We start from the raw sequence: 26,111 nt of genomic DNA, 5'->3' as shown, positions 1-26,111 counted from the left end.
AACTACAGAGTCCGACATTGTTTTTTCAAAGTTACACACCGATTTAATGTTAATTTTAGTGACCTCCAATTGGCATAACCGGGTGTCATTACTGCCGACGTGAATTACAATCTTACCAAATTTACGTTTAGCCTTACCCAACAGTTTCAAATTTCCTTCAATGTCGCCTGCTCTGGCACCCGGAAGACAATTGACTATGGTTGCTGGTGTCGCTAACTTCACATATCGCAAAACAGAGTCGCCAATAACCAGAGTTTGATCCTCGGCGGGTGTGTCGTCGAGTGGGGAAAAACAGTTAGAGATGTGAACGGGTTGGCGGTGTACACGGGGCTTCTGTTTAGGGCTACGCTTCCTCCTCACAGTCACCCAGTCAGCCTGCTTTCCCGGCTGCTCGGGATCTGCCAGGGGGTAACTAACGGCGGCTAAGCTACCTTGGTCCGCACCGACTACAGGGGCCTGGCTAGCTGTAGAATTTTCCACGGTGCGGAGCCGAGTCTCCAATTTGCCCAGCCTGGCCTCCAAAGCTACGAATAAGCTACACTTATTACAAGTACCGTTACTGCTAAAGGAGGCCGAGGAATAACTAAACATTTCACACCCAGAGCAGAAAAGTGCGGGAGAGACAGGAGAAGCCGCCATGCTAAATCGGCTAAGAGCTAGTAACTACGCTAAGCTAGCGGATTCCTAAAAACACGCAAAGTGAATAATGTGTAAATAATTTAGAGGTGATTCAGCAGAAGGAGTGCTTTAGTTAAGGCACGTAAAGATTACACTGGGAAACAAATCGTAATCTAGATAACTAGATCAATCTAACTGCGCAGATTAAACAGCTAACAGATACAGAAAAACACCGCTGTGCTCCGGAACAGGAAGTGATACTATACCGCAGTGAGAGCCAACCACCAGTAGAGGCAAGCCTCTACTGACAAGTGGTTAGTGTGCTTGGTTTCAGTGCAGAGGGTTCCCGGTTCAAAACCCACCCCTGCCACATTTCTCCATGTAATGGGGTATTGCATCAGGAAGGGCTTCCAGTGTAAAACTTGTGCCACATTAACATGCAGATCCACCTTGGATCTGCTGTGGCAACCACGAGTGAAAACAAGGGTGCAGTCGAAGGACTTGTTTTTTTTTAATGATTCTGCCCTGTTTTCTGTCACAATTTCACTCATTTTTATCCTAAAAGTTGTTTGTGTACCAAATGTTGCTGATGCTTCTGTCCAACTGAAATATTCATCCAAAAAAAAACCCCATAAAAAAATCCTATAGGATTCCTAGTGACATACAACTGTTGGGAAAGTGTAGGTACACGGACCCACAACAGGGGGCGCAAATGAACGGACAATGGAAGAAGTCAAATAACAACACTTTACTGTTGTGAAATGGGCACAACATACACAACAGATTACAACAATAGACAAAAAGCCAAATCACAAAAGGTGTCGTGTGGGCAGGCTCGAAGATAGAAGACGTCTGTCCAAAGCAGAACCGGAACCACACGATTTCCTCCGCCACCAGACCCCGGGAATACTGGAGCCGCCAAGTCCCGAACTCCCAGGTGGCCACTGCCTCCGCGTGTCGGACCTGGTACTGCTGGCGAGGAACAAAAAACAATTAAATGTGGGCGCGTTTGCACCCAGCAATCCACACGGCAGGAAAACTACCTCCACCTCTCGTTGGAAAAAGAGTCTGCTATACTATGCACAAAAGTCACAAAAGGTTACTGTCGAAAAATCATACAGTCAGCTGAGAACGTTACCTTCCAGGTAGAGCGATATCTCGGCAAAGAGGTGGAGACGTCGTCCTGCTGATGTACCCCTGCTGATCAGGTGATTGGTAACAGCTGTTGCAGGTGATGCGTGACAGCTGTCACCCTGGCTGCTCCTGTGAGGCGGCTGCGCCCTCTGGTGCCTGGAGCCCGCACTCCAGACAGGGCGCCCTCTGGTGGTGGGCCAGCAGTACCTCCTCTTCTGGCGGCCCACACAACAGGACCCCCCCCTCAACGGGCGCCTCCTGGCGCCTGACCAGGCTTGTCCGGGTGGCGGCGGTAGAAATCGGCCAGGAGGGCCGGGTCCAGGATGAAGCTCCTCTTCACCCAGGAGCGTTCTTCGGGACCGTACCCCTCCCAGTCCACCAAATACTGGAAGCCCCGGCCCATCCTACGGACATCCAAGAGCCGGCGTACAGTCCAAGCCGGCACGCCATCGATGATCCGGGCAGGAGGCGGCGCCGGACCCGGAGTACAGAGGGGTGAGGTGTGATGCGGTTTAACTCGGGACACATGAAATACAGGATGGATCCGCAGTGAGGCCGGAAGCTGAAGCCTCACTGCGGCTGGACTGATGACCTTAAGGATCTTGAAAGGGCCGATGTAACGGTCCTGTAGCTTGGGGGAGTCCACTTTGAGGGGAATGTCCTTTGTGGATAACCACACCTCCTGCCCTGGCCGATACGCAGGGGCCGGGGGCCGCCGACGGTCTGCATGGGCTTTTGCCCTCGTCCGGGCCTTTAGCAAAGCAGAACGGGCGGCACGCCACACCCGACGGCACTTCCGTAGGTGGGCCTGGACCGAGGGCACACCGACCTCTCCCTCAACCACCGTAAACAACGGGGGCTGATACCCCAGACACACCTCAAAAGGGGAGAGGCCGGTGGCTGAAGACACCTGGCTGTTATGGGCATACTCGATCCAGGCCAAATGGGTACTCCAGGCCGCCGGGTGCGCGGCAGTCACGCAGCGCAAGGCCTGTTCCACCTCCTGGTTTACCCGTTCTGCTTGCCCGTTGGTCTGAGGGTGGTACCCGGACGAGAGACTCACCGTGGCCTCCACTTCCCGGCAGAAGCTCCTCCAGACTTGTGAGGAGAACTGGGGACCGCGATCGGAGATGATGTCTGTTGGAATCCCATGCAGACGGGCGACGTGGTGGACCAGGAGGTCCGCTGTCTCCTGGGCTGTTGGGAGCTTCGGGAGGGCCACGAAGTGGGCCGCCTTGGAGAATCGGTCCACTATCGTGAGGATGGTGGTGTTACCCTGGGACGGCAGGAGGCCCGTGACAAAATCCAGGCCGATGTGGGACCAGGGGCGATGAGGCACAGGCAGCGGCTGGAGTAGTCCTGATGCCCTGCGATGGTCAGCCTTGCCCCTGGCGCAGGTGGTGCAGGCCTGGATATAATCCCGGACGTCGGCCTCTAGGGACGCCCACCAGAAGCGCTGCCGGACAACTGCCACGGTTCTTCGCACCCCTGGATGACAGGAGAGCTTGGAGCCGTGACAGAAGTCCAGGACTGCAGCCCTAGCTTCTGGTGGGACGTATAGTTTGTTCTTTGGCCCAGTTCCGGGGTCCGGGCTTCGTGCCAGGACCTCCCGGACGGTTCTCTCTACGTCCCAGGTGAGGGTGGCCACGATAGTGGACTCCGGGATGATGGGTTCCGGTGGATCCGACAACTCCGCTTTGACTTCGTCTTCATGTACCCGGGACAAGGCATCCGATCTCTGGTTTTTGGTCCCGGGACGGTAGGTGATCCGGAAGTCAAAACGGCCGAAGAACAGTGACCAGCGGGCTTGCCTGGGGTTCAGCCGCTTGGCGGTCCTGATATACTCCAGGTTCCGGTGGTCAGTGAAAACCGTGAATGGCACGGACGTTCCCTCCAACAGATGTCTCCACTCTTCAAGAGCCTCTTTCACCGCAAGGAGTTCTCGATTGCCGACGTCATAGTTCCGTTCGGCCGGGGTCAACCTGCGGGAAAAATAGGCACACGGGTGAAGGACCTTATCGGTCTTCCCGCTCTGGGAAAGCACAGCTCCTATCCCTGAGTCCGAGGCGTCCACTTCAACCACTAATTGGCGACTAGGATCGGGCTGCACCAGAACGGGTGCAGACGAGAAGCGCCGTTTCAACTCCTTGAACGCGGCATCGCAACGATCCGACCAGGTGAAGGGGACTTTTGGTGAGGTCAGGGCTGTCAGGGGGCTAACTACCTGACTGTAGCCCTTAATGAACCTCCTGTAGAAATTGGCAAAGCCGAGGAACTGTTGCAGCTTCCTACGGCTAGTGGGTTGGGGCCAGTCTCTCACCGCCGCAACCTTGGCCGGATCAGGAGCGACGGAGTCGGGGGAGATGATAAACCCCAGGAAGGACAAAGATGTGCGGTGAAACTCACACTTCTCGCCCTTCACAAACAGCCGGTTCTCCAACAACCGCTGCAGGACCTGACGTACATGCCGGACATGAGTCTCAGGATCCGGAGAAAAGATGAGTATATCGTCTAGATATACGAAGACGAATCGGTGCAGGAAATCCCGCAAGACATCATTAACTAATGCTTGGAACGTCGCGGGGGCGTTTGTGAGGCCGAACGGCATGACCACGTACTCAAAGTGACCTAAGGGGGTGTTAAATGCCGTCTTCCACTCGTCTCCCTTCCGAATCCGAACCAGGTGATACGCATTTCTAAGATCTAGCTTAGTGAATATTTGGGCTCCATGCAGGGGCGTGAACACTGAATCCAACAGGGGCAACGGGTATCGATTACGAACCGTGATTTCGTTCAGCCCCCTATAATCAATGCATGGACGAAGTCCGCCGTCTTTTTTACCCACAAAAAAGAAACCTGCACCCATCGGGGAGGTGGAATTCCGGATCAACCCGGCGGCTAAAGAGTCCCGGATGTAGGTCTCCATTGATTCGCGCTCAGGTCGTGAGAGGTTGTACAGCCTGCTGGACGGGAACTCAACGCCTGGAACCAAATCAATGGCACAATCGTACGGACGGTGGGGGGAAGGGTGAGCGCCAGATCCTTACTGAACACATCCACAAGGTCATGGTACTCCACCGGCACCGTCCCTAGATTGGGCGGGACTCTGACCTCCTCCTTAGCCTGGGAACCGGGAGGAACCGAGGAACCTAAACATACCCGATGGCAGGTCTCGCTCCACTGAACCACTACCCCGGACGGCCAATCCGGGGATTGTGTTTTAACATCCAGGGGAACCCTAGAATCACATGGGAGGTGGCAGGAGTCACAAAAAACTCGATCTCCTCCCGGTGATTCCCTGACACAGAGTTACTGGTGGTGTCTTATGTGTGATTAGAGGGAGTAGGGAGCCATCTAGTGCCCGCACCTGCACAGGCGAGGTAAGCGCCACCAGAGGGAGCCCTATCTCCCTGGCCCATCTGCTGTCTAACAGATTCCCTTCAGAGCCCGTGTCCACCAGTGCTGGGGCCTTCAGGGTTAAATCCTCATAAAGGATTGTCACTGGGAGTCGTGTGGCAATATTGGTATGTCCCACGTGAATGTTTTGGCCCACCCCTAACCCAGTGTCTAGGGGCGGGCGTTGGTGTTTTAACCGCTCGGGGCAGTCCCTCACTTGATGCTCTATTGAGCCACAAACAAAGCACGCTCCGCGGGCCAGCCTCCTCTGTCTATCTGGTGCCCTAAATGTGGCCCTGCTCGTGTCCATAGCTTCGTCAGCAGGGGGAGCTGTCACCACATGGAGCGTAGAGGCCGTGGAGCGTGGGGAGGGCGGAACTCGGTCGGAACCGGAAGGGAGAGGGACGGCGCGTGCTTGGCCACGCCCTTCGTCTCGTTCCCGACGGCGTTCTTCTAAACGATTGTCTAATCGTATAACGAGATCAATAAGCCCGTCTAAATCCCACGGTTCGTCCTTGGCCACCAGGTGCTCCTTCAGGACCAACGATAGTCCGTTTACGAAGGCGGCGCGGAGGGCAGTGCTATTCCAGCCGGACCTCGCAGCCGCGATGCGGAAGTCGACTGCATAAGCAGCTGCGCTCCGGCGCCCCTGTCTCATTGACAGCAGCACGGCTGAAGCGGTCTCTCCTCTATTTGGGTGATCGAACACTGTTCTGAACTCCCTCACAAACCCATCGTATGTCAGAAGGAGCCGTGAATTTTGCTCCCAGAGCGCTGTAGCCCAAGCGCGTGCCTCGCCGCGAAGCAGATTAATCACATGAGCTATCTTACTAGCATCAGTCGCGTACATGACGGGACGTTGTGCGAAGACGAGCGAACACTGCATAACAAAGTCCGCGCATGTCTCCACACAACCCCCATACGGTTCTGGAGGGCTTATGTATGCTTCAGGGGAAGGTGGGAGGGGTCGTTGAACGACCTGTGGAACGTCACTATTGCGCACAGGATTGACAGGAGGGGGAGCCACAGCAGCGCCCTGAGGGCGCGCTTCCACCTGCGCGGCGAGAGCCTCCACCCTGCGGTTAAGGAGGACGTTCTGCTTGGTCATCAGATCCAGCCGAGCCGTAAAAGCGGTGAGGATTCGCTGCAACTCACCGATCATTCCTCCTGCAGACGCCTGTGCGCCCTGCTCTTCCATTGGCCGTTCAACGGCCGGTTGACGCCCCTCGGGGTCCATGACGTTGGCCGAGATATCCTGTTGGGAAAGTGTAGGTACACGGACCCACAACAGGGGGCGCAAATGAACGGACAATGGAAGAAGTCAAATAACAACACTTTACTGTTGTGAAATGGGCACAACATACACAACAGATTACAACAATAGACAAAAAGCCAAATCACAAAAGGTGTCGTGTGGGCAGGCTCGAAGATAGAAGACGTCTGTCCAAAGCAGAACCGGAACCACACGATTTCCTCCGCCACCAGACCCCGGGAATACTGGAGCCGACAAGTCCCGAACTCCCAGGTGGCCACTGCCTCCGCGTGTCGGACCTGGTACTGCTGGCGAGGAACAAAAAACAATTAAATGTGGGCGCGTTTGCACCCAGCAATCCACACGGCAGGAAAACTACCTCCACCTCTCGTTGGAAAAAGAGTCTGCTATACTATGCACAAAAGTCACAAAAGGTTACTGTCGAAAAATCATACAGTCAGCTGAGAACGTTACCTTCCAGGTAGAGTGATATCTCGGCAAAGAGGTGGAGACGTCGTCCTGCTGATGTACCCCTGCTGATCAGGTGATTGGTAACAGCTGTTGGAGGTGATGCGTGACAGCTGTCACCCTGGCTGCTCCTGTGAGGCGGCTGCGCCCTCTGGTGCCTGGAGCCCGCACTCCAGACAGGGCGCCCTCTGGTGGTGGGCCAGCAGTACCTCCTCTTCTGGCGGCCCACACAACATACAACCAAAGATTCCCATAGGATTCCAATAGCATTCCTATAAGAATCCTATATTATTATCATCAGGGATCCTATAGGATTCCTAGTGAAATATAGCTGAAGATTCCCATACGATACCTATAGAATTCCTATAAGAATCCTATATTATTATCATCATCAGGGATCCTATAGAATTTCTACTGACAAGTGTAAGATTCCCATAGATTCCTATAGAATTCTGATAAGAATCCTATATTATTATCATCAGGAAACCTACAGGATTTCTGTTGACAAATGTAAGATTTCCATAGGTTTCCTATATATTCCCTATAAGAATCCTACATTATTATCATCCTCCTGAGGAATCCTATAGGATTTCTACTGGCAAGTGTAAGATTCATAGGATTCCTATAGAATTCCTATAAAAAAAAATTCTATATTATTATCATCATCAGAAAACCTGTAGAATTTTTGTTGACAAATGTAAGATTTACATAAGTTTCCTATATAATCCCTAGAAGAATCCTGTATTGTTATCATCATCATCATCATCAGGAATCCTGTAGGATTTCTACTGACAAGTGTAAGATTCCCATAAGATTCCTATAGAATTCCTATAAAAAAAATTCTTTGTCATTGTCATCATCAAGAAACCTATAGGATTTCTGCTGACAAGTGTAAAGGCTCCTTCACACATAACACAATTGAAGCTGACTGGTGCACGAAGGAGGAATTGCATGGCAGTCGTGAAAAATTGGAGCCGCCTCATTTTGTTTTTTCGGGGCGTTTGTCGGGAAATGGTCATGTCTCTATATTGATTACAGAACCCCTGCAGGTTCTGTAATCAACCGTTTCTGCAGCGCGGCTCTTCTTTGAAGCTTGAAGCAATGAAGCATTGATCCAACCCGCTGCTTCGTGGTTCTTTGTTTTATTTCGCTTCTTAATTTTTCCCTGCTAAAACCCCAAAGAGCATATGTCTGTGTGTAATATTTACCTTTTTTATGTTAAACTGACCTGTTATGATCTTCTGAAACAGTTGATAGATGTATTTTCTAACTTAAAAATGGAACCGATGCAAACGCGTTAGCATGTCTATGGCATTTTCAATGTTAAAGTTAGCATTAAACTGTTCGCATCTCAGCACGTTTGTGTGCATTTATTTTCTGTATAATAATTAATGGTTCAGCGTTTGTTGTTGTTTTAATTTTATATTTTTTAATTTATTTTTGTTTATATATTAATAATAATAGGAACAACAATAATAATAGTAATAATAACTAATAATGCTACAATACGATTTTAGAGAAAGAGACAAAAAGAACCTGATTAAAAACAACAGAAAATATCAAACCAACTAACAATGAACATAAATAAATAAATAAATATAGAAATAACTTTCCTGTGAACACTTAGTGACTCTTACACCTCCACTTCATCCCTGTTTTATTTGTTTATTGACAATTTGTTTTGGTCAAACCATATTTTCACTTTGTTCATTTCTTCAGTGATTTCCTCCAGAACTATCTGCCAAGCTAGAAAACTGCTGCATCCTAGTAAGAGCAGAATACTACTGGAATGAATTTGAATAAGGAAAGTTGGGTTTTTTTTCTCACCAAAATGGATGTTGCACTCACTGTAATTTATTGTCTGGAATAGTCCCAGATTACATTTCAGAACTTCTAGAATTCAAACATTTTCGTGTAGGTGGTGTTGGGGGAGTAATTTGGGGTTTCAGCTTTTTTTGTTTTTTACCACTTTCATCCCTGAATTTGTCAATCGTGAGTCACTTTGGTGAGGATTAAAGTCACTAACTGGGACTCCTGTCTTGGTGCGAGAAAGAAACGGGAATCGTCCTCCGTTCTGTTCACACAGCTCCAAACTGCGCGGCTCTCTGCCGAGTCAATTTAGAATGATAGAGTCCAGTCGGAATTAATAACTTCAAAGCGGAACGCCGTTTAAATCAAATGACACCTCTTTCCAATTGTTGTAATACAAACAAACTGCAATCGATCAAAATGTTTTTTCCTCCAAAAATAAGACGTCCTGTGCTGACGTGCAGCAGCCGGCTGGGCTCAGCTTAGAGGTATGGAGAGACATTCATGCCAAAATGTCTGAAAGGAAATGCTTTTGACAAAAACTACAGATTTTGTTTATTTTTATTTATGTCCAGAGATCAAGGATACAGTGACCAATTTCATATTTATTTACTTTAAGACTCAATAAAATGTTGTTGACATAGAAAACCTGTAAAGCCTACTTTTAGTACACAGAAAATTCACAAGCGCTATCGATAAGGGAATCGGCTCGATAAACACAATCGATAATGGCATCGATGTCGATAAAATCTTATCAATTATCAATACCCATCCCTACACATGGGTGTGACTCTGCTGACCCCCCACCACCACACACACACACAAATGGCTTGTGGAGTGTATCGTCCCCCGCCCCAACACACTCACACACACACGCGCCATGAATCCAACATTGTCAGCTGTGGCTGAGGGTTCTGGAGTCTGGTCACTGTCCCGAGCAGTGCACTGCTGGAACAGCTGACCACTGTGTACTGCAGCCCAGCTGATGAACACGCAATGCACATGTGTGAGGAGGCACTCATGCCCTCATGACATGCTGATAATTTCATACAGACACGATCACATGAAGACTGGCCAACGTCTGAGCGCACCGCACGGTGTGGAATTAATGAGCCGGCCGGGCAGGCTGATGTTACTTCCACCACATAAATTATACTGTAGTTTACATGACAGACAGAAAGAGTGGTGATTAAATAAAACAAATAAGATAAAAGGCCTAAACTCATTCATGTGTGATCGCTTTGCTCATGCGCTTTGCTGTGGACATACGGCACCTGTCAGCTGACCGCCGCATCAGTGCACCATATCACATTTGCAATGCGGTCACCAGCAGATCACTGTGCGCTGGACACGCCATGTCGGCTGATGTCTTCATGACATGGGAGCCGGCTCTTCATGAGACGAGAGCCCGGCTGATGTCCTCATGAGATGAGCGCATCAGGTAATTCTTGTAAAACATAAAAGGAAGAACAGTAATCCACGTCATTTCAGTACATCTAGGCGGAGGCTAAGTCTGCTCTTTATAGCATTAATTATGTATTATAAATTGTGGTGTTTTATTAATTTTTTGCTCCACTGCTGTGTGCGCGACTTTCCACGTGCTTGCACTGTGTTTGTGTGTGCAAACACAAGCGTGCACGCGCACGCCTGTCCGACTGTGTGTCCCTCCTGACAGCAGGTGGAATGTTTTGGAGTTCCCCATTTCATTTTTTCTTCCGGTTTGTGCTTCTTTCACCCAATGTCATGTTATGTGTGAAGGGGCCACAAGATTCCCATAGGATCAATATAGAATTCCCGTAAGCATCCGATAGGATTATTTCCTGGAAAATATCATCCTAAATGAATAAAATTCCTTTGGGAAATCCTATACAATTCCAACAGGATTTAATTTGCCTAAGGGATATAGATTTAAGGACTTTTTGAGTATGGAATTGCAACAAGTTTTTTTTTTTCATATTATCGATCCATAATGTGAGTAGAAATGGCAGCATGCATTATATTTCATTCGTCTTGATGTATTTTCACTGCTGAGTGAATATTCTGTTGGTCTGATCTTCTTCCTCAGACGTGACAGCAGAGGAGTTCTTCAGCAGCAGGAAATCCGAGAAGAGTCATTTCTCTCGTCTGGCACAAATCTTGGCTGAACTCCTTCAAACCTTGCCGGAAAATGTCCAGATTTTCTCTGTGGGGGACACGGGCCGACAGCAACGTGGCGAGCTTAGCGTTTGGTTTGCTGCACATGGCTCACCGTACTACAAAACCGAGAAGCTGCATGGCTACGTATCTGCAAACAGGGCCAAGGTGAGTACAGAGCTGCCATCTCAAATGGTCTGAAGGTCACAGGAGGTCTTGGAGCATGTGTCATGCATCGCCACATCCACCATGCTATGATGCTGCTTGGGTGCAGGATGGCAACCCCCCAGGCACACAACCAGTCCTTCCTCATTTTGCCAAAGTAACCGTAATGTGGGCGTGTCCTTGGCCTTCTCCAGGCCCTGGGGTTCTCAACACCAAGGCACCTACATGCTGGATCGTGCCCAGAGAAAAGCACCACATGGTCACAATGGTTAATAAATTAATAGCAGTAATTAATTAATCAGTTACTTTTATCGATTTCATCATCCATTGCGAATATGGCTCAGGTGATGACTGGATTCAAGGGTGAAGGTTCACAGTACGGTTGTGGAGTTGCAGTCGCTATTAAAATCTGACACACTGTCACAGCCCCTGATGCCACAGGTGGGGTGTCATGTGACCTAAAGGTGGGGTGAGTCATGTGACCTACAGGTGGAGTAAGTCATGTGACCTCCCACATCACGCTTATATTTGCCAATTAAAAACCTACAAATTGGTGAAGACACAGTGAACACCCAGTCAGCAGGTGGAGGTGGATGTAGATCATCGATATGATGACAGCTAACAGACACAAAGTGTTTGCATTAAATGTCTGATAGGTGGCGCTGTGCATTTGGAAAGGAGGGTTTATTGACTGTGCCCTTCCTTCTTTTCTTCTTTTTGTGTCTGAACCACCACAAAGATCCATTTTCTCGTGTCCGCCGTTTTATTTCATGCAGTACGTGGACGGTTACATTGTTGCTGCCAGACACTATGTATGTTAAAGTGACTTCAGCCCAACAGTCACAAACTGTGTGTCTCTTGTTTCAGAAGACCTGAATATATATTTAAAAATAATAACTTACACTCCCCAAAAGATTTGGGTATAAATAATACAAAGCATAAGATTAAAAATAACTTCAGGTGCTGGAAAGAAGGTGCAGCTTTAATTATTGCAGGTTAAAAAAGAAAAGTGTGCTGGCTGATTTAGCACAAACATGTAATTTATGAGCAAACAAAGGTTTCAAACATTGACGCTGCGTCTCCGGGGTGCAAGTCACTCTGGATCATCTGAAAAACTATAAAAAACAAAATAAATTCACACGGCAGGAGGGAGACAGTAAAGCCTGAGGGACCGAACAGACGTCATACGGCGCCTTTAATGAACAAGAAAAACAACATAAAACAACATTAATTTACAGATGCAGAAAAACACAAACTGTTATAATATGAATCATTAAAGCACAAAATTGCAACAATATTTGAAGAGTTTAGATGCAAAATATTATACAGATGAGGACAAAATTATTAGCCCCCCTATGAAATTTAACATTTACTTCAAAATTTTCCCAAGTGCTTTTTTAGCAGAGCAAGGAATTTTTGACACAGTATTTCTAAACATCCTAAAAAAAGAGGTTGGCAAAAAAAAGTGGGATAGTCCAAGAGATGAAGAAAGTAAACAAGAGTACAAGGAGATGCAGTGTAAGTTTAAAAGAGAAGTGGCAAAGGCTAAAGAAAAGGCCTACAGTGAGCTGTACAAGAAGTTAAACACTAAGGACGGAGAAAAGGACTTGTACTGATTGGACAGATGAAGAGACCAAGCTGAACAGGATGTGCAGCAGATTACAGTCGTAAACGATGCAGATGATAATGTGCTGACATCTGAAGAGAGTGTGTTGAGAAGGTGGAGGGAATATTTTGAGGAACTGATGAATGAAGAAAATGATAGAGAGAAGACTAGATGATGTGGTGAGAGTAAATCAGATAATACAAGGAATTAGTAAGGATGAAGTGAGGGCAGCTATGAAAAGGATGTAGAGTGGAAAGGCAGTTGGTCCAGATGGATACATAAAAATGTTTAGGAGAGATGGTAGTGTTGTTTCTAACCAGACTGTTTAATCAAATCTGGAAAGTGAGAGGGTGTATGAGGAGAAAAGGTGTGCTGGTTCTGATTTTTAAGAATAAGGGTGATGTAAGTAACATCTTGTTCTTCTTTGGGCTGCTCCCATTCAGGAGTGCCACAACTTTGTGCACCTGCTTTGTGGAATGATCTCCCTGTGTCAATTAAACAGTCAGATTCTGTAGAGACTTTCAAGTCCAGACTTAAGATGCACTTATTTTCCCTTTGGTAAGGCTAGCATACTGGCATAGTATGTAACTATGCTTTTTACCCTTTTAAATTAATTTTATTAGGAAACGGAGCAGGCCGTGGCCTCAACTTTATCTAAAGTCTGGGTCTTTTAGTGAAGCTTAGAACTAGTGGCCGGCTAATACCTTGGTATTTCTCCTGTTTTTCTTGTTGCTTAATGCCGACAATTTATACTGTATTTGTTGTGTTTCTGCCGCCTGATTCTGTTTTTTTTTCTCTCTGTTTGAGATGCGGCTCCATCCAGAGGTGGGAGTGGGTGTCTAGTTCTGCAGGCCTCCTATCCTAGACACCAGCATGGACTCCCAAAGTTTCCTATATATTTGTTTTGTAAATTGTGTCAGTAGCATGGCCCAAGCAGAGGGTCACCCCTTTGAGTCTGGTCTGCTTGAGGTTTCTTCCTCAAATCATCAGAGGGAGTTTTTCCTTACCACTGTTGCTTGTATGCTTGCTCTGGGGCTTGGTAATGTTAGACCTTACTTGTGTGAAGCACCTTGAGGCAACTTTGTGTGATTTGGCGCTATATAAATGAAAATAAAATGAACTGCTACCTATGAACCCTCTTTTCTTCTCTCTTCTCATCTGTCCTCAGCTGGAGTCCATGCTGGGTGTGTCTATTTCTCAGGTGGGTGTGGACGAGTGTCCCTTCGTGGACTGCAGTCACTCTGGAGGCTGCAACACTGACGTTTCTTTCAGCCAGATGCCCGTCGCTCTGAGCTCCGGCAACATTGCGCTGGTGTCGTTGTCGGCCACATCCACAGCAAAATGCGGCTGTCGGGGCAGGGAGGCGGCCCACCTACCCTGCTCCGCCCACCACGCCAACCCCTGCCACAACAGTGGCACCTGTGTGGACGGACCGCTGGGATACCGGTAGGTTCTAAATAAAGGAGGAACTTGAGCATCAGCACAAACTCAGTCCTTTAGTTCAGTGAAACTTTGCTAATACTTCTAAATGCACTGGGTTGTGCTGAGTTAGGGACCCCAAACTTCTCCTTGATCCAGTTGAACTTTCCCCCCCTCAAAATAGCTGTAAATCTTGTCCTTTGACCTCCACAAAACAATCTCTCACTACATCTTAGTAAGTGTACTATATCACTGGGCTGCAACAGCTTGCAAACAGCATCCACGACGGAATTCATTCAATTTCACACGCGTTTGCAGCCGTTCACTGTCCCCTCACCTGGGTTGCAGGGTGGCGCCCGTGTGTCCCTTGATTTTTGAACAGAACAAAACATTTGCACGACAAACCTCCTCGCCAAAGTCAGGCTTCTCGTACCCCTCACCACATAGTCTCCATGACTCAGAATGTGTACAACATGTGAGCAAACTTGTGAGGAGTTGACAAACTTTCCTTTAATATGATCAGAGAGGAACAGCACTTCTGGAAGTGGCTGAGCGGGTCAATCATCATGTGGACCGCAGTGGAAATAAGTTTATTACTGCCAGGCTGGCAATGACTCCATGTACGCAGGGATGGCGGGCTACACCTGTGTGGAGGATGTAAGCAAAGCAATGCATATTTATTATTTTTATTTTAATTGTTTGTGAGGATGTCAGTGGAAGTAAGCTAAGAGGTGCCGTTCCAGAGGATCACAAAGCCCACATGTGCATTGAGAAGACTTCCAGAGGATCCTGGATTCCAACAAGTGGAGGATTGTGTGGTCATTCCCGGGAGGAGAGGACAGTAGAACCAGTGGGGACAATAATAATGATGAGACTCAGCTCCTGGACATCATTCTGCAAACCTATGAGTGGCTATCCACACTTTTATTCTTGGTTTTTTTTTATTATTATTAGTAATTGTTATTTATTTTATTATTATTTTCAGTGCTTTTTCTACTTAAAGTTGGGGGAATTTTCACAGCCTCTTTCTCATAATAATAGTATTATAGTCCACATCCATCTTGAGCATTGTGTGCGCAAACATGTCATCATCTCACCTACCAGTGGCGCTGAACATCTGTGAGAGTGTTGCATGATATTCACACACAAATCATTGCACCTGCAAAGGCAGTGCCAGTGCCGCTCTCCTTTTGTGTGTGTGCTACGTGCTATGTCAGTGGCTCTTGTGCAATATGTGTGCAGACTGCTCGAGATTTGTCATCGTATTTTTGCCGCCACTCTGGACGGCATTCAGGGAACATTCGGCTGTCGGCTGCCATGCGTGAATGTGTCAGGAGGATGAATTCAGTGAGATTCCACATGAAAAACTTGTCACCTATTTGCCTGTTTTGGCGTGAATTTTGTGTCTCCGCCTCCTCTCCACCAGTTGTGCCCCAGTGAGATACGACCCAAACACTGAGGCTACAAAGCATGTTAGCCTTAAATTACTCAAATTTCTTCTTGATCCAATTTAACTCTTTTCCCCCTTAAAATAACTGGAAAACCTGACCTTTGACCCCACTGTAACAGGTGTGCAGTTTGTTATATTTGTTTTTTCATATACAGTAGTGTTCAGAATAATAGTAGTGCTATGTGACTAAAAAGATTAATCCAGGTTTTGAGTATATTTCTTATTGTTACATGGGAAACAAGGTACCAGTAGATTCAGTAGATTCTCACAAATCCAACAAGACCAAGCATTCATGATATGCACACTCTTAAGGCTATGAAATTGGGCTATTAGTAAAAAAAAGTAGAAAAGGGGGTGTTCACAATAATAGTAGCATCTGCTGTTGACACTACAAACTCAAAACTATTATGTTCAAACTGCTTTTTAGCAATCCTGTGAATCACTAAACTAGTATTTAGTTGTATAACCACAGTTTTTCATGATTTCTTCACATCTGTGAGGCCTTAATTTTTTTGGTTTGGAACCAGGATTTTGCTCGTTTACTAGTGTGCTTGGGGTCATTGTCTTGTTGAAACACCCATTTCAAGGGCATGTCCTCTTCAGCATAAGGCAACATGACCTCTTCAAATATTTTGACATATCCAAACTGATCCACGATACCTGGTATGTGATATATAGGCTCAACACCATAGTAGGAGAAACATGCCCATATCATGATGCTTGCACCACCATGCTTCACTGTCTTCACTGTGAACTGTGGCTTGAATTCAGAGTTTGGGGGTCGTCTCACAAACTGTCTGCGGCCCTTGGACCCAAAAAGAACAATTTTACTGTCATCAGTCCACAAAATATTCCTCCATTTCTCTTTAGGCCAGTTGATGTGTTCTTTGGCAAATTGTAACCTCTTCTGCACATCTTTTATTTAACAGAGGGACTTTGCGGGGGATTCTTGCAAATAAATTAGCTTCACACAGGTGTCTTCTAACTGTCACAGCACTTACAGGTAACTCCAGACTGTCTTTGATCATCCTGGAGCTGATCAGTGGGTGATCCTTTGCCATTCTGGTTATTATTCTATCCATTTTGATGGTTGTTTTCCATTTTCTTCCATGTGCCTCTGGTTTTTTTGTCCATTTTAAAGCATTGGAGATCATTGTAGATGAACAGCCTATAATTTTTTGCACCTGCGTATAAATTTCCCCTCTCCAATCAACTTTTTAATCAAACTACGCTGTTCTTCTGAACAATGTCTTGAACGTCCCATTTTACTCAGGCTTTCAAAGAGAAAAGCATGTTCAACAGGTGCTGGCTTCATCCTTACATAGGGGACACCTGATTCACACCTGTTTGTTCCACAAAATTGACAAACTCCCTGACTGAATGCCACACTACTATTACTGTGAACACCCCCTTTTCTACTTTTTTTACTAATAGCCCAATTTCACAGCCTTAAGAGTGTGCATATCATGAATGCTTGGTCTTGTTGGATTTGTGAGAATCTACTGAATCTACTGGTACCTTGTTTCCCATGTAACAATAAGAAATATACTCAAAACCTGGATTAATCTTTTTAGTCACATAGCACTACTATTATTCTGAACACTACTGTATAAACTGATAAACCTGATAAGAGATTAACCTGATTTAGCCTATTGTTATGCACTATAATAATTAAAAAGCCTGGTTCACTGCACTTATTCATTAAATTATTTCACTTCGTGACAGAATTGTCAATAATTGTATTTTTGACAGCCTGACTCCCAAAATCCTGCAGTTAAGGTTGAAATATCTGGATTTCTTCGCAACATAGTAGCCATCCACCAACTGAAAAATCCAGTAGTCCAGCTCGTGTCCAAAACACTTGTAGAAGCTCCGGGCTCGTTAAATTGTTTATGGTCCCCATGCAGAGAGATCTGAATATTATTAATAATCACTGAAAAGAATCATCTCTGTCTTGCAGGTGTAAGTGTCCGCCCATGTTTGACGGCCCCGACTGCCAGCAGACCAAACACAGCTTTAGTGGGCAGGGCTACGCTTGGTTCCCTCCCATCATGCTTTGCTTCCAAAGCCACATCTCACTGGAATTCCTGACCGAGTCACCCAGCGGGCTGCTGCTGTACAACGGACCGCTCGGCCCCGCCCACCCCGGAGAGCAGGAGGACTTCATTGCCGTAGGTCAGTGCACTGACTCTACGCTCCTTCAGCACGGCTGCTACGTGTCAAATTGTAGGGGTCATCCATTCTTGAGACTGATACCGACTTTAGTATTTAATGATTCTAAAATCCGATATGGCGATACATAGACAAAGATTTCTTCCAACATTTGTTTTGTGTAGTTTTTATAACGAGTCCTCACCAAGATAGCCTGAGATAAAACAGTTTAAAATTATTTTATTCACATGAACAGAATTACAGCAATGCTTGAAAATACCTTTTGTTTGATAAATATGACAGTTATGTATAAAAAATGTGACCAGACATCTGCAATGGGGCTAACTGTCAGAGCTCCATGGGACACTGCTGGACTTTACATGCTGTTTATGCAGCACATCTCTATTTAGCAGGACTTTGATAACCTGCTCATATGTTGAGAGAGATTCCAAATCCTCAGGATGCTACGTGTTTTTAAAATCCTTTTTATATTTGTCACATTTTTTTTTCCCCTATAGAGGGACGGCGTTAAATCAAACCCTGTTATGTGTTTCACATGCTGACTCACAACGTAGCACAAACACAAGTGAAATTTTTCTGCTCATTCTTCTTCTGTTGGGTGTCAAAAGCGAAGCTGCAGATTGCCCTCTGGTGGACAAACTGTGCAATGAGAGCACTCTTGTCATTGCCGACCTTCCCTCTGTTTGTTTTAATTTGTCATTTATTGGTCGTTATACAGTTGTGTTCAAAATAATAGCAGTGTGTTTAAAACAGTGAGTCAAGCTAAATAATAAAGGATTATTAACCGAGCAAGCGAGGTTAATAATTTCTTTATTATATGGGTATTACATATAAACAATCAAACTTACGGTATCGTCCGAATATGAAAGCTGGTGACGGTTTTGGGCTCGTAGTCAAACCTGCTCACCTTCACCTCCATGAAGAACTTGCTAACAGATGGTTCGTTCATTAGCTGGTAAGTTTTTAATCTGTGTGTTTTTTCTGATGCCGTTTAGATATTTATGGAGTGTGTTCATGACCGACTTGGTTTTTTTTAGCTTTCTGGTTTGTAATAACTCTGATACACGTTCCAGACCGACTGCCATGGTAAGCAGCCTGATATGAGAAAATATCAGACCTGAAATCAGCCAATCAGAGCGGGCGTAGCATCACAGTCATATAATAATATCAGTTATCATATACCTATAAATGATACGCCAATATGATTGGATAAAACACTAAAGAATAAATAGCAATACACCCTTTTCACAGACGGGTAATATTTTTCATACCACCCGAGTAATCAGCCAATCCGAACAGCGGAGCGGCGCCACGACGAAGAGGCGCGGTCAGAGGAACTGTGAAATACTGGTGAGTCACTATTAATAATTTCTTATGTGTCCAACCTCGTACGTTGATCATTAAAATGAAATTTGTTAGTTCTAAAAGCCATCATAATTATTTATAGGAAAACATTCTATTTTTCTACTAAGGTTTGAACTTTGAGTGTTTACACAGGAGAGAAAAGTGAGAAAGTGTTCATGCCTGTTTGAGAAAAGTGTATAAAGTGTGTAGTGAGGGGTTTTACAGCCTTAAAACATCTATAATAATTGTAAAAAATAACGCTGACTACTTTGCGGATTTCGCCCATCGCGGGTTATTTTTAGAACTTAACTCCCTTTCGTGGCCTCGCAGTTTCATGGATTTTTTAGTGCAATTTTGCATGCTTCGTCTTTTTTTTTTTTTTTTTTTAACAGCGCATTGTGTTCTGCGTCCTTATCAGGCGCTTACTGAGTCTGCGGGCTCGGTAAGCGCCGCAGCAGGCCACTCACACCGCCCCCCCGTCTGCTGTGCCGAGTTGCATCCAACTCCAGCAACAGGTCCATAGACCATGCTCGCTGTTTTGATGCGCAGCGCCCGCTGCATGGTCTCGGTAACTGCAGCCGCAGAGCTCCGTGGCCATGACTTGGATTCTTTGCGGGTCCCGCATCCGTACCCCCAGAGGCAGTGAGCGAAGGGAGAGCACGCGCATTGTGTTCTGTATGCATTATGGTTTTCTTCAGGGTGTATAAAGCCATATTCATTGTTAAACAACTTGATAACGATTTTATCATACACCTATAAATGATAAATGTATGGTTTTCTGAAGGGTGTAAAAATCCATATTCATTGTTAAACAACTTGATAACGATTTTATCATATACCTATAAATGATAAATGTATGGTTTTCTGAAGGGTGTATAAAGCCATATTCATTGTTAAACAACTTGATAACGATTTTATCATATACCTATAAATGATAAATGTATGGTTTTCTGAAGGGTGTATAAAGCCATATTCATTGGTGAACAACTTGATAACGATTTTATCATATACCTATAAATGATAAATGTATGGTTTTCTGAAGGGTGTATAAAGCCATATTCATTGGTGAACAACTTGATAACGATTTTATCATATACCTATAAATGATAAATGTATGGTTTTCTGAAGGGTGTGTAAAGCCATATTCATTGTTAAACAACTTGATAACGATTTTATCATATACCTATAAATGATAAATGTATGGTTTTCTGAAGGGTGTGTAAAGCCATATTCATTGTTAAACAACTTGATAACGATTTTATCATATACCATTAAAACTGGATTAAAAACGGCCCACGGCGGCGGAGGGCGCACCGCGCCCCGAGCTGCCATCGACAGGCTGGAACGAGCAGATCACTTGCAGGACGTCGTATGACTAGCAGAGAAGTTTCAGAAGAGGTCGAGCTCAGCACTTTATCGGCACATTCCACTGTTGGAGATTTTGTAATGAAAGACGTGCGGATGGATTCGCGCGTCGGGACGTAGCCGCTCATGGCGCAGGACAAACAACACCTCCGTGTTGGAAGTCTCACAGGACAAGTTGGAACATGCCCAGCTGTTAAACAATTTCTCGGATACTCACTCGACTGAAAAGCCACCGAAAGCCGTCTGAATCTTATGAATAGTTTCCAACACGGAGGTGTTTATAAAATAAAAAGGTCGGATAGTTTTCTAACAGACCTCGTATGATAATAGTTTTTATCTCCACACACACAAATACGTTCAGAACACTGCACATTCTACTCCAAATCAAAACATGAAGAAAATGTTATTAGCTCAAATTAATTAGCTAACCTGGACATTATGTCATGAATCGTGAGTCGCCCATTTGTTGTCGTCATTAGTGCAGGTAAACGTCGTCTTCTCTGAAACCGCTTGATCAATGAAGCTGATACTTAGTGTGCGTGTTCCGACCCACGAGGACACCAAAGTGTGTTTGAGGCGTTCCAGTACTATTTTAGATATGACCACAGAGCTATTTGTTGGCCATTTATGCAGCAACTAAGCTGAAATTTGCTAAGGGGTCAGTCAGTAAGCCCAAAAACATATGTGTCCCCTGGACTGTGACCGTGCCCACTTTTCCTGTTGTCACTTTAAACATCTTCTTCTCAAACTGCTGGACCAATGAAGAAGAAATTTGGTGTGTGTGTGTGTGTGTGTGTGTGTGTGTGTGTGTGTGTGTGTGTGTGTGTGTGTGTGTGTGTGTGTGTGTGTGTGTGTGTGTGTGTGTGTGTGTGTGTGTGTGTGTGTGTGTGTGTGTGTGTGTGTGTGTGTTCGTACCCATGAGGAAACCAAAGTTTGTTCAAGGTGTTCCGATACAATTTCAAATATGGCTACCATGGGGCCATCTTTAAAATCTTACATATAGCCCTTTGTCAGCCATTTATGCAGCAGGTGAGCTGAAATGTTCTACATGGGTAACAATCAGTAAGCTTCCAACAGGTTTTGATCTCTGGTTTTGGTCTGATATTGAAAATGTCACCTAGAGCCATTGGTCAGCAATTGTTACCCGATGGCCAAAATATGGCCATCTGGTATTAAGAAGACCTTGAGTCTGTCTGTGCTCAGCATAAGTCCAGTCCTGTTACTGCCAGAGTCTTCAAATTCACAGGGAACATTCTTGAGACACAGACCTTGGACAAGTTCAAAGATGGCTAACCTGGACCTATTTTAAGAGGTCAAAAGGTCACATTCTGTTTCCTATTCTTATGCTCATACAGCTGTGGGTATTTTAGTATTGCGTTATATTTAAAAATATTGAGCTCAAATTTGGTACAAAGGTAGCTAGTAGATAGCGCCAAAACATATCTGAGAGGTTTTTAAGATTTTTATAATTTTGACCTTGATACGACCTTCCAGCCCAGTCTCACGTTTTGTTTTGTTTTTTTTTTGTTTGTTTGTTTTTTGTTTTTTGCTCCTGTCATGAAATGAGTCAAACCTTCGGGACAGGGTTTTTTTACTCACTATTACTAACCCTACTCCTTCCCCCAACCCTAACCATACCCACCCCGACCTCCCCCGCTTCACTTTTAATTTCGCGCAGCCATCATGGAATGAATTAAAATGAATTTGTGCTGCCGTGATGAAAATGAGGTGCTTTTTGTCACAATATCACGAACCAGTAGATTAATCTATATTTCGTGCTGCTGAATCACGACTTGCCGTGAGACCAGGCTGGACCTTCAGAGTTTGGCCATGCCCACTTTTCTAGCTGAAACAGTGTCGTCAGTTGCCAGCCAAGTGAACTGCAGCGCTCCTGGCACTATTGTTCTTCATGTTTTGATTTGATTTAATTTGTGTGTATGGAAATAAAAGCTATTTTAAGTATTTTGAGCTTTACTTGCTTTTTAAAACACTGCTATTATTTTGAACACAACTGTAAATGCTGGTACCAATTAACCTATAAGTAGCTCAGATTGGAGCGCTGATTTGTCATCATGCTGCATCACTGATACACACTCAGAGCACACAGTGGTGACGAGCCATCCCAGAGTTTACTTTGGACATTATAAGACATTATTTCATAGAGTGAAGTAATTAACATCAAACTGACCCTGCACACGTTTCACTACAGATACTGTGGATCCTTATCTGGATACTATTGATTATTGTTGATGGAATCTGTCAGGATCAGTGGAAGAGTTTGTGAGAAATGGATCATATCCATAAGAAGAACGCGGGTGCTCAGATCGTAACGCTATGCAAATTCATGATTTGGGGTTTACTGTAATATTTGGGTCTGTCTGACACTGAAACTAAAACCAGTTAAATCGTCATCTGGTCTGTTGCTCCCCTGGTTCTGGTCCAGATACCCAAATTCGGTCTGTACTGGTGCCTGTTGGTCCAAAACACAGGACTGCAATTCTGATTCTTGTCCTAGACGGTGGCAACACTTATACCTGTAGTTCGCTCTCCTTTTACAGCACAAGATTTCTTGGATTACTTTGAGAAGAAAATAGGACATTAGGTTAAACATATCCCAGCATGCCTTAACCCAGCCACTACACCCTACTATTGAGGTGGGCGCCATTACTGATGTATTACCAAGATTTACAGAATTTGAGAGTATTTTTCTAGGCATGCTGACACAACTCATAATGTCACCAAAAAGCACAACCTGTTTATTTGATCCTATACCAAATAAACTGTTTAAGGACCTGTGGCCCACTCTTAGACCAACTGTGCTGAAAATTATTAATCTTTCTTTAAGTTCTGGATGTGTTCCGAAATGTTTCAAATCTGCAGTGATTAAACCGTTACTTAAGAAACCTGTTCTTGACCCTAGTGTACTGAAAAACTATCGGCGGACATCAAATCTATCATTTTGCTCTAAAATTCTGGAAGAAGTGGTGTCACGACAGCTCTTGGACTATTTTACTGAAAATAATCTGTTTGAACTACTTCAGTCTGCCTTTAGAAAATATCATTCCACAGAGAAGGCTCTCACTAAAGTGGTGAATGATCTTCTGCTTGCAGTGGATTCAGACACCACTACAGTTCTGGTGCTGTTAGCTCTCAGTGCTGCGTTTGATACCGTGGATCATCTTATTCTACTTGATAGGCTGGAAAATCATTTTTGGATTAATGGGAGTGCCCTTGCATGGTTCAAGTCATACTTGAGCAGTCGTTCTTACTGTGTTTTGTACAGTAACACTACCTCTAACCTTAGTGACATGAAATTTGGGGTTCCTCAGGGGTCCATCTTAGGCCCCCTGCTTTTCTCCCTTTATAGAGCACCCCTTGTGTACATGTTGCGGCATTCTGGGATTATCTTTCACTGCTATGCTGATGATACTCAGTTATACATGCCAATAACTGCTGGTAATCTCATTCACATAAAATCCTAAAAAGATTGCCTTGCATTCTTGAGAAGATGGTTGTCTCGAAACTTCCTACTTTTAAACTCTAATAAGACTGAAATGGTGGTTCTTGGTCCAGTGAGACATCGGCATCAATTTGACCAGTTAACGCTTAGCCTAGGCTCATGCGTCATACATCACACTGACAAAGCGAGGAACCTTGGGGTAATTTTTGATCCTACAATGTCCTTTGACCTCCACATTAGAAATATTACAAGGACTGCTTTCTTCCACTTGCAAAATATAGCGAAAATTTGTCCCATCCTGTCTATGACTGATACTGAGACCCTGACCCATGCGTTTGTCTCTTCTAGATTGGACTACTGCAGTGTTCTATTTTCTGGTTTACGGCAGTCCAGGATTAGGGCTCTCCAATTGGTTCAAAATGCTGCAGCCAGACTTTTGACACGAAGCAGAAAGTTCGATCACATTACACCCATTTTGGCATCTCTTCACTGGCTTCCTGTCCCAGTGAGATCAGATTTTAAGGTTCTGCTACTAATCTATAAAATTGCTCACAGGCTGGCACCTCCCTACCTAGCTGACCTAATTAAACCTTACGTACCAGCCCGGGCTTTGCGTTGTCAGGGTGCAGGACTACGTTGTGTCCCTAGGGTGAATAAGAAGTATGCAGGTCATAGAGCTTTCTCTTATTGTGCCCCTATGCTGTGGAATGATCTCCCAGCGTCAATAAAACATTCAGATTCTGTGGAGACTTAAGACACACTTATTTTCCCTTCCGTATGGCTAGCATGCTGACATAGTATAGTTCTACGCTTTTTACTCTTTTAATTCATTTTATTAGAAAATGGAGTGTGGCGCGGCATCAACTTTACCTAATTTCTGGGTCTTTTAGAGAAGCTTAGTGGCCGGCAATCACCTTAGTATTTCCTGTTTTTCTTATTGTTTAATGCTGGCAAATTATACAGTATTTTTTGTCTCTGTGATGCCTGATTCTGTTTTTTCTCTGTTTAAGGTGCAGCTCCATCCAGAGATGGGAGTTGTATTTGTGTTGGCGACCCTCCTGTCCTGTGCACCAACAGCATTTCCTATATATTCGTTTTGTGAATTGTTCTGTAATTTATGTCTGTAGCATGGCCCAAGCAGAGGGTCACCCCTTTGAGTCTGGTCTGCTTGAGGTTTCTTCCTCAGAGGGAGTTTTTCCTTACCACTACTGCTCTGGGGCTTAGTAAGGTTAGACCTTACTTGTGTGAAGCACCTTGAGGCAACTCAGTTGTGATTTGGTGCTGTATAAATGAAAAGAAATTGAAATTGAAATTTAACTGATCCAGAACTGATGGCATGTACCTGAGCTGGTTTTGGAGTGTTCTCTGGGTTCTGGTTAACACTTAAACGGTTTGGTTCTGGACTTGGTTCTGGTGCTTTGACATGTGGTGGCACTTTGCTAGAACTTCATTGTTTTTTCTTCTCACAAATACTGTAACGTCACAGCGGTTCTTCCTTGTTTAAACAAACACAGAGGAACTCGGTCCGGTTTGTTTGTGGACAAAGAGCCTCAGAATGTCAGCTCTCATCTGATGTGACGCCGTTTTAGCGGATTAGCCTGCAGGCGGCCTTCCGCTGTGTTCTCGCATTACCATGTGGAATTAGGATTATGTAATTATTGAGCCAGGCTGTCGCTGTGTTGGTCTGGGGATTGATTGCATCGATCACCCTGCAGCATTTTCCACACGCGTGTTCCATAAAGTGTCGCTGTGGAATCCAACCGCTAACGTCACTCAGCTGCTGACAGGAAGAAGAGTGTCGGCTTTCTGCCACAAAGTCTCACTTGCATTGCTTACATCATGTGACCTCCAAAGGTTGCGTAAACATGGCTGCCAGTGTTGCGTTAAGCACTCAGCCGCGGGGCTAACACAGGCTTCTCCTTTACCTATGAGCATAAATCAGATTCCTCTGGATAAACATTTGAAATGTTTCCCCAAATCTCACAAAGATACTCAACAGGTGATGTTTTGAAAAAAAATGTTACCATATTTTCCAGACTGTAAGTTGCACCATAGGATTCACCACATCTGTCACAAATGTCTTCTTTCAGTCACACTGTCTAATATAACTAAGGCAAAGCCTTGGACTGAACATAGGTTGATGTAAATATATTGTGTCGATTGTATGTGATGCACCATATTTCAAAACTGCTTGAGATGAAGGTAGTTTAAATAGACTGAAATGATTTATTCATGATAAACTATTGTAGGCTGTAATGGTGCATACATGTGGTTTTATTAAAGGTATTCCTTTAATACCTGTGAGAGCCAACCACCTCTA

General features: G+C 45.0%; 1 protein-coding gene across 1 annotated transcript in view; it reads left to right on the top strand.

The window, feature by feature from the left end:
• Window positions 1-26,111, top strand: part of si:dkey-22o22.2 (neural-cadherin) — a 346,824-nt gene that overhangs the window by 281,075 nt on the left and 39,638 nt on the right. Inside the window, exons 22-24 of the mRNA XM_034173921.1 lie at window positions 10,743-10,978; window positions 13,750-14,027; window positions 17,411-17,625. Coding sequence (XP_034029812.1) covers window positions 10,743-10,978; window positions 13,750-14,027; window positions 17,411-17,625 — 729 coding nt within the window. The remainder of the gene's footprint in view (window positions 1-10,742; window positions 10,979-13,749; window positions 14,028-17,410; window positions 17,626-26,111) is intronic.

The sequence above is a fragment of the Thalassophryne amazonica genome, chromosome 7 (assembly GCF_902500255.1).
Source record: "Thalassophryne amazonica chromosome 7, fThaAma1.1, whole genome shotgun sequence".
In the NCBI taxonomy this organism is placed as follows: domain Eukaryota; kingdom Metazoa; phylum Chordata; class Actinopteri; order Batrachoidiformes; family Batrachoididae; genus Thalassophryne; species Thalassophryne amazonica.
The sequence above is the reverse complement of the archived record's forward strand: the minus strand, read 5'-3'. Positions and strand labels throughout refer to the sequence as shown.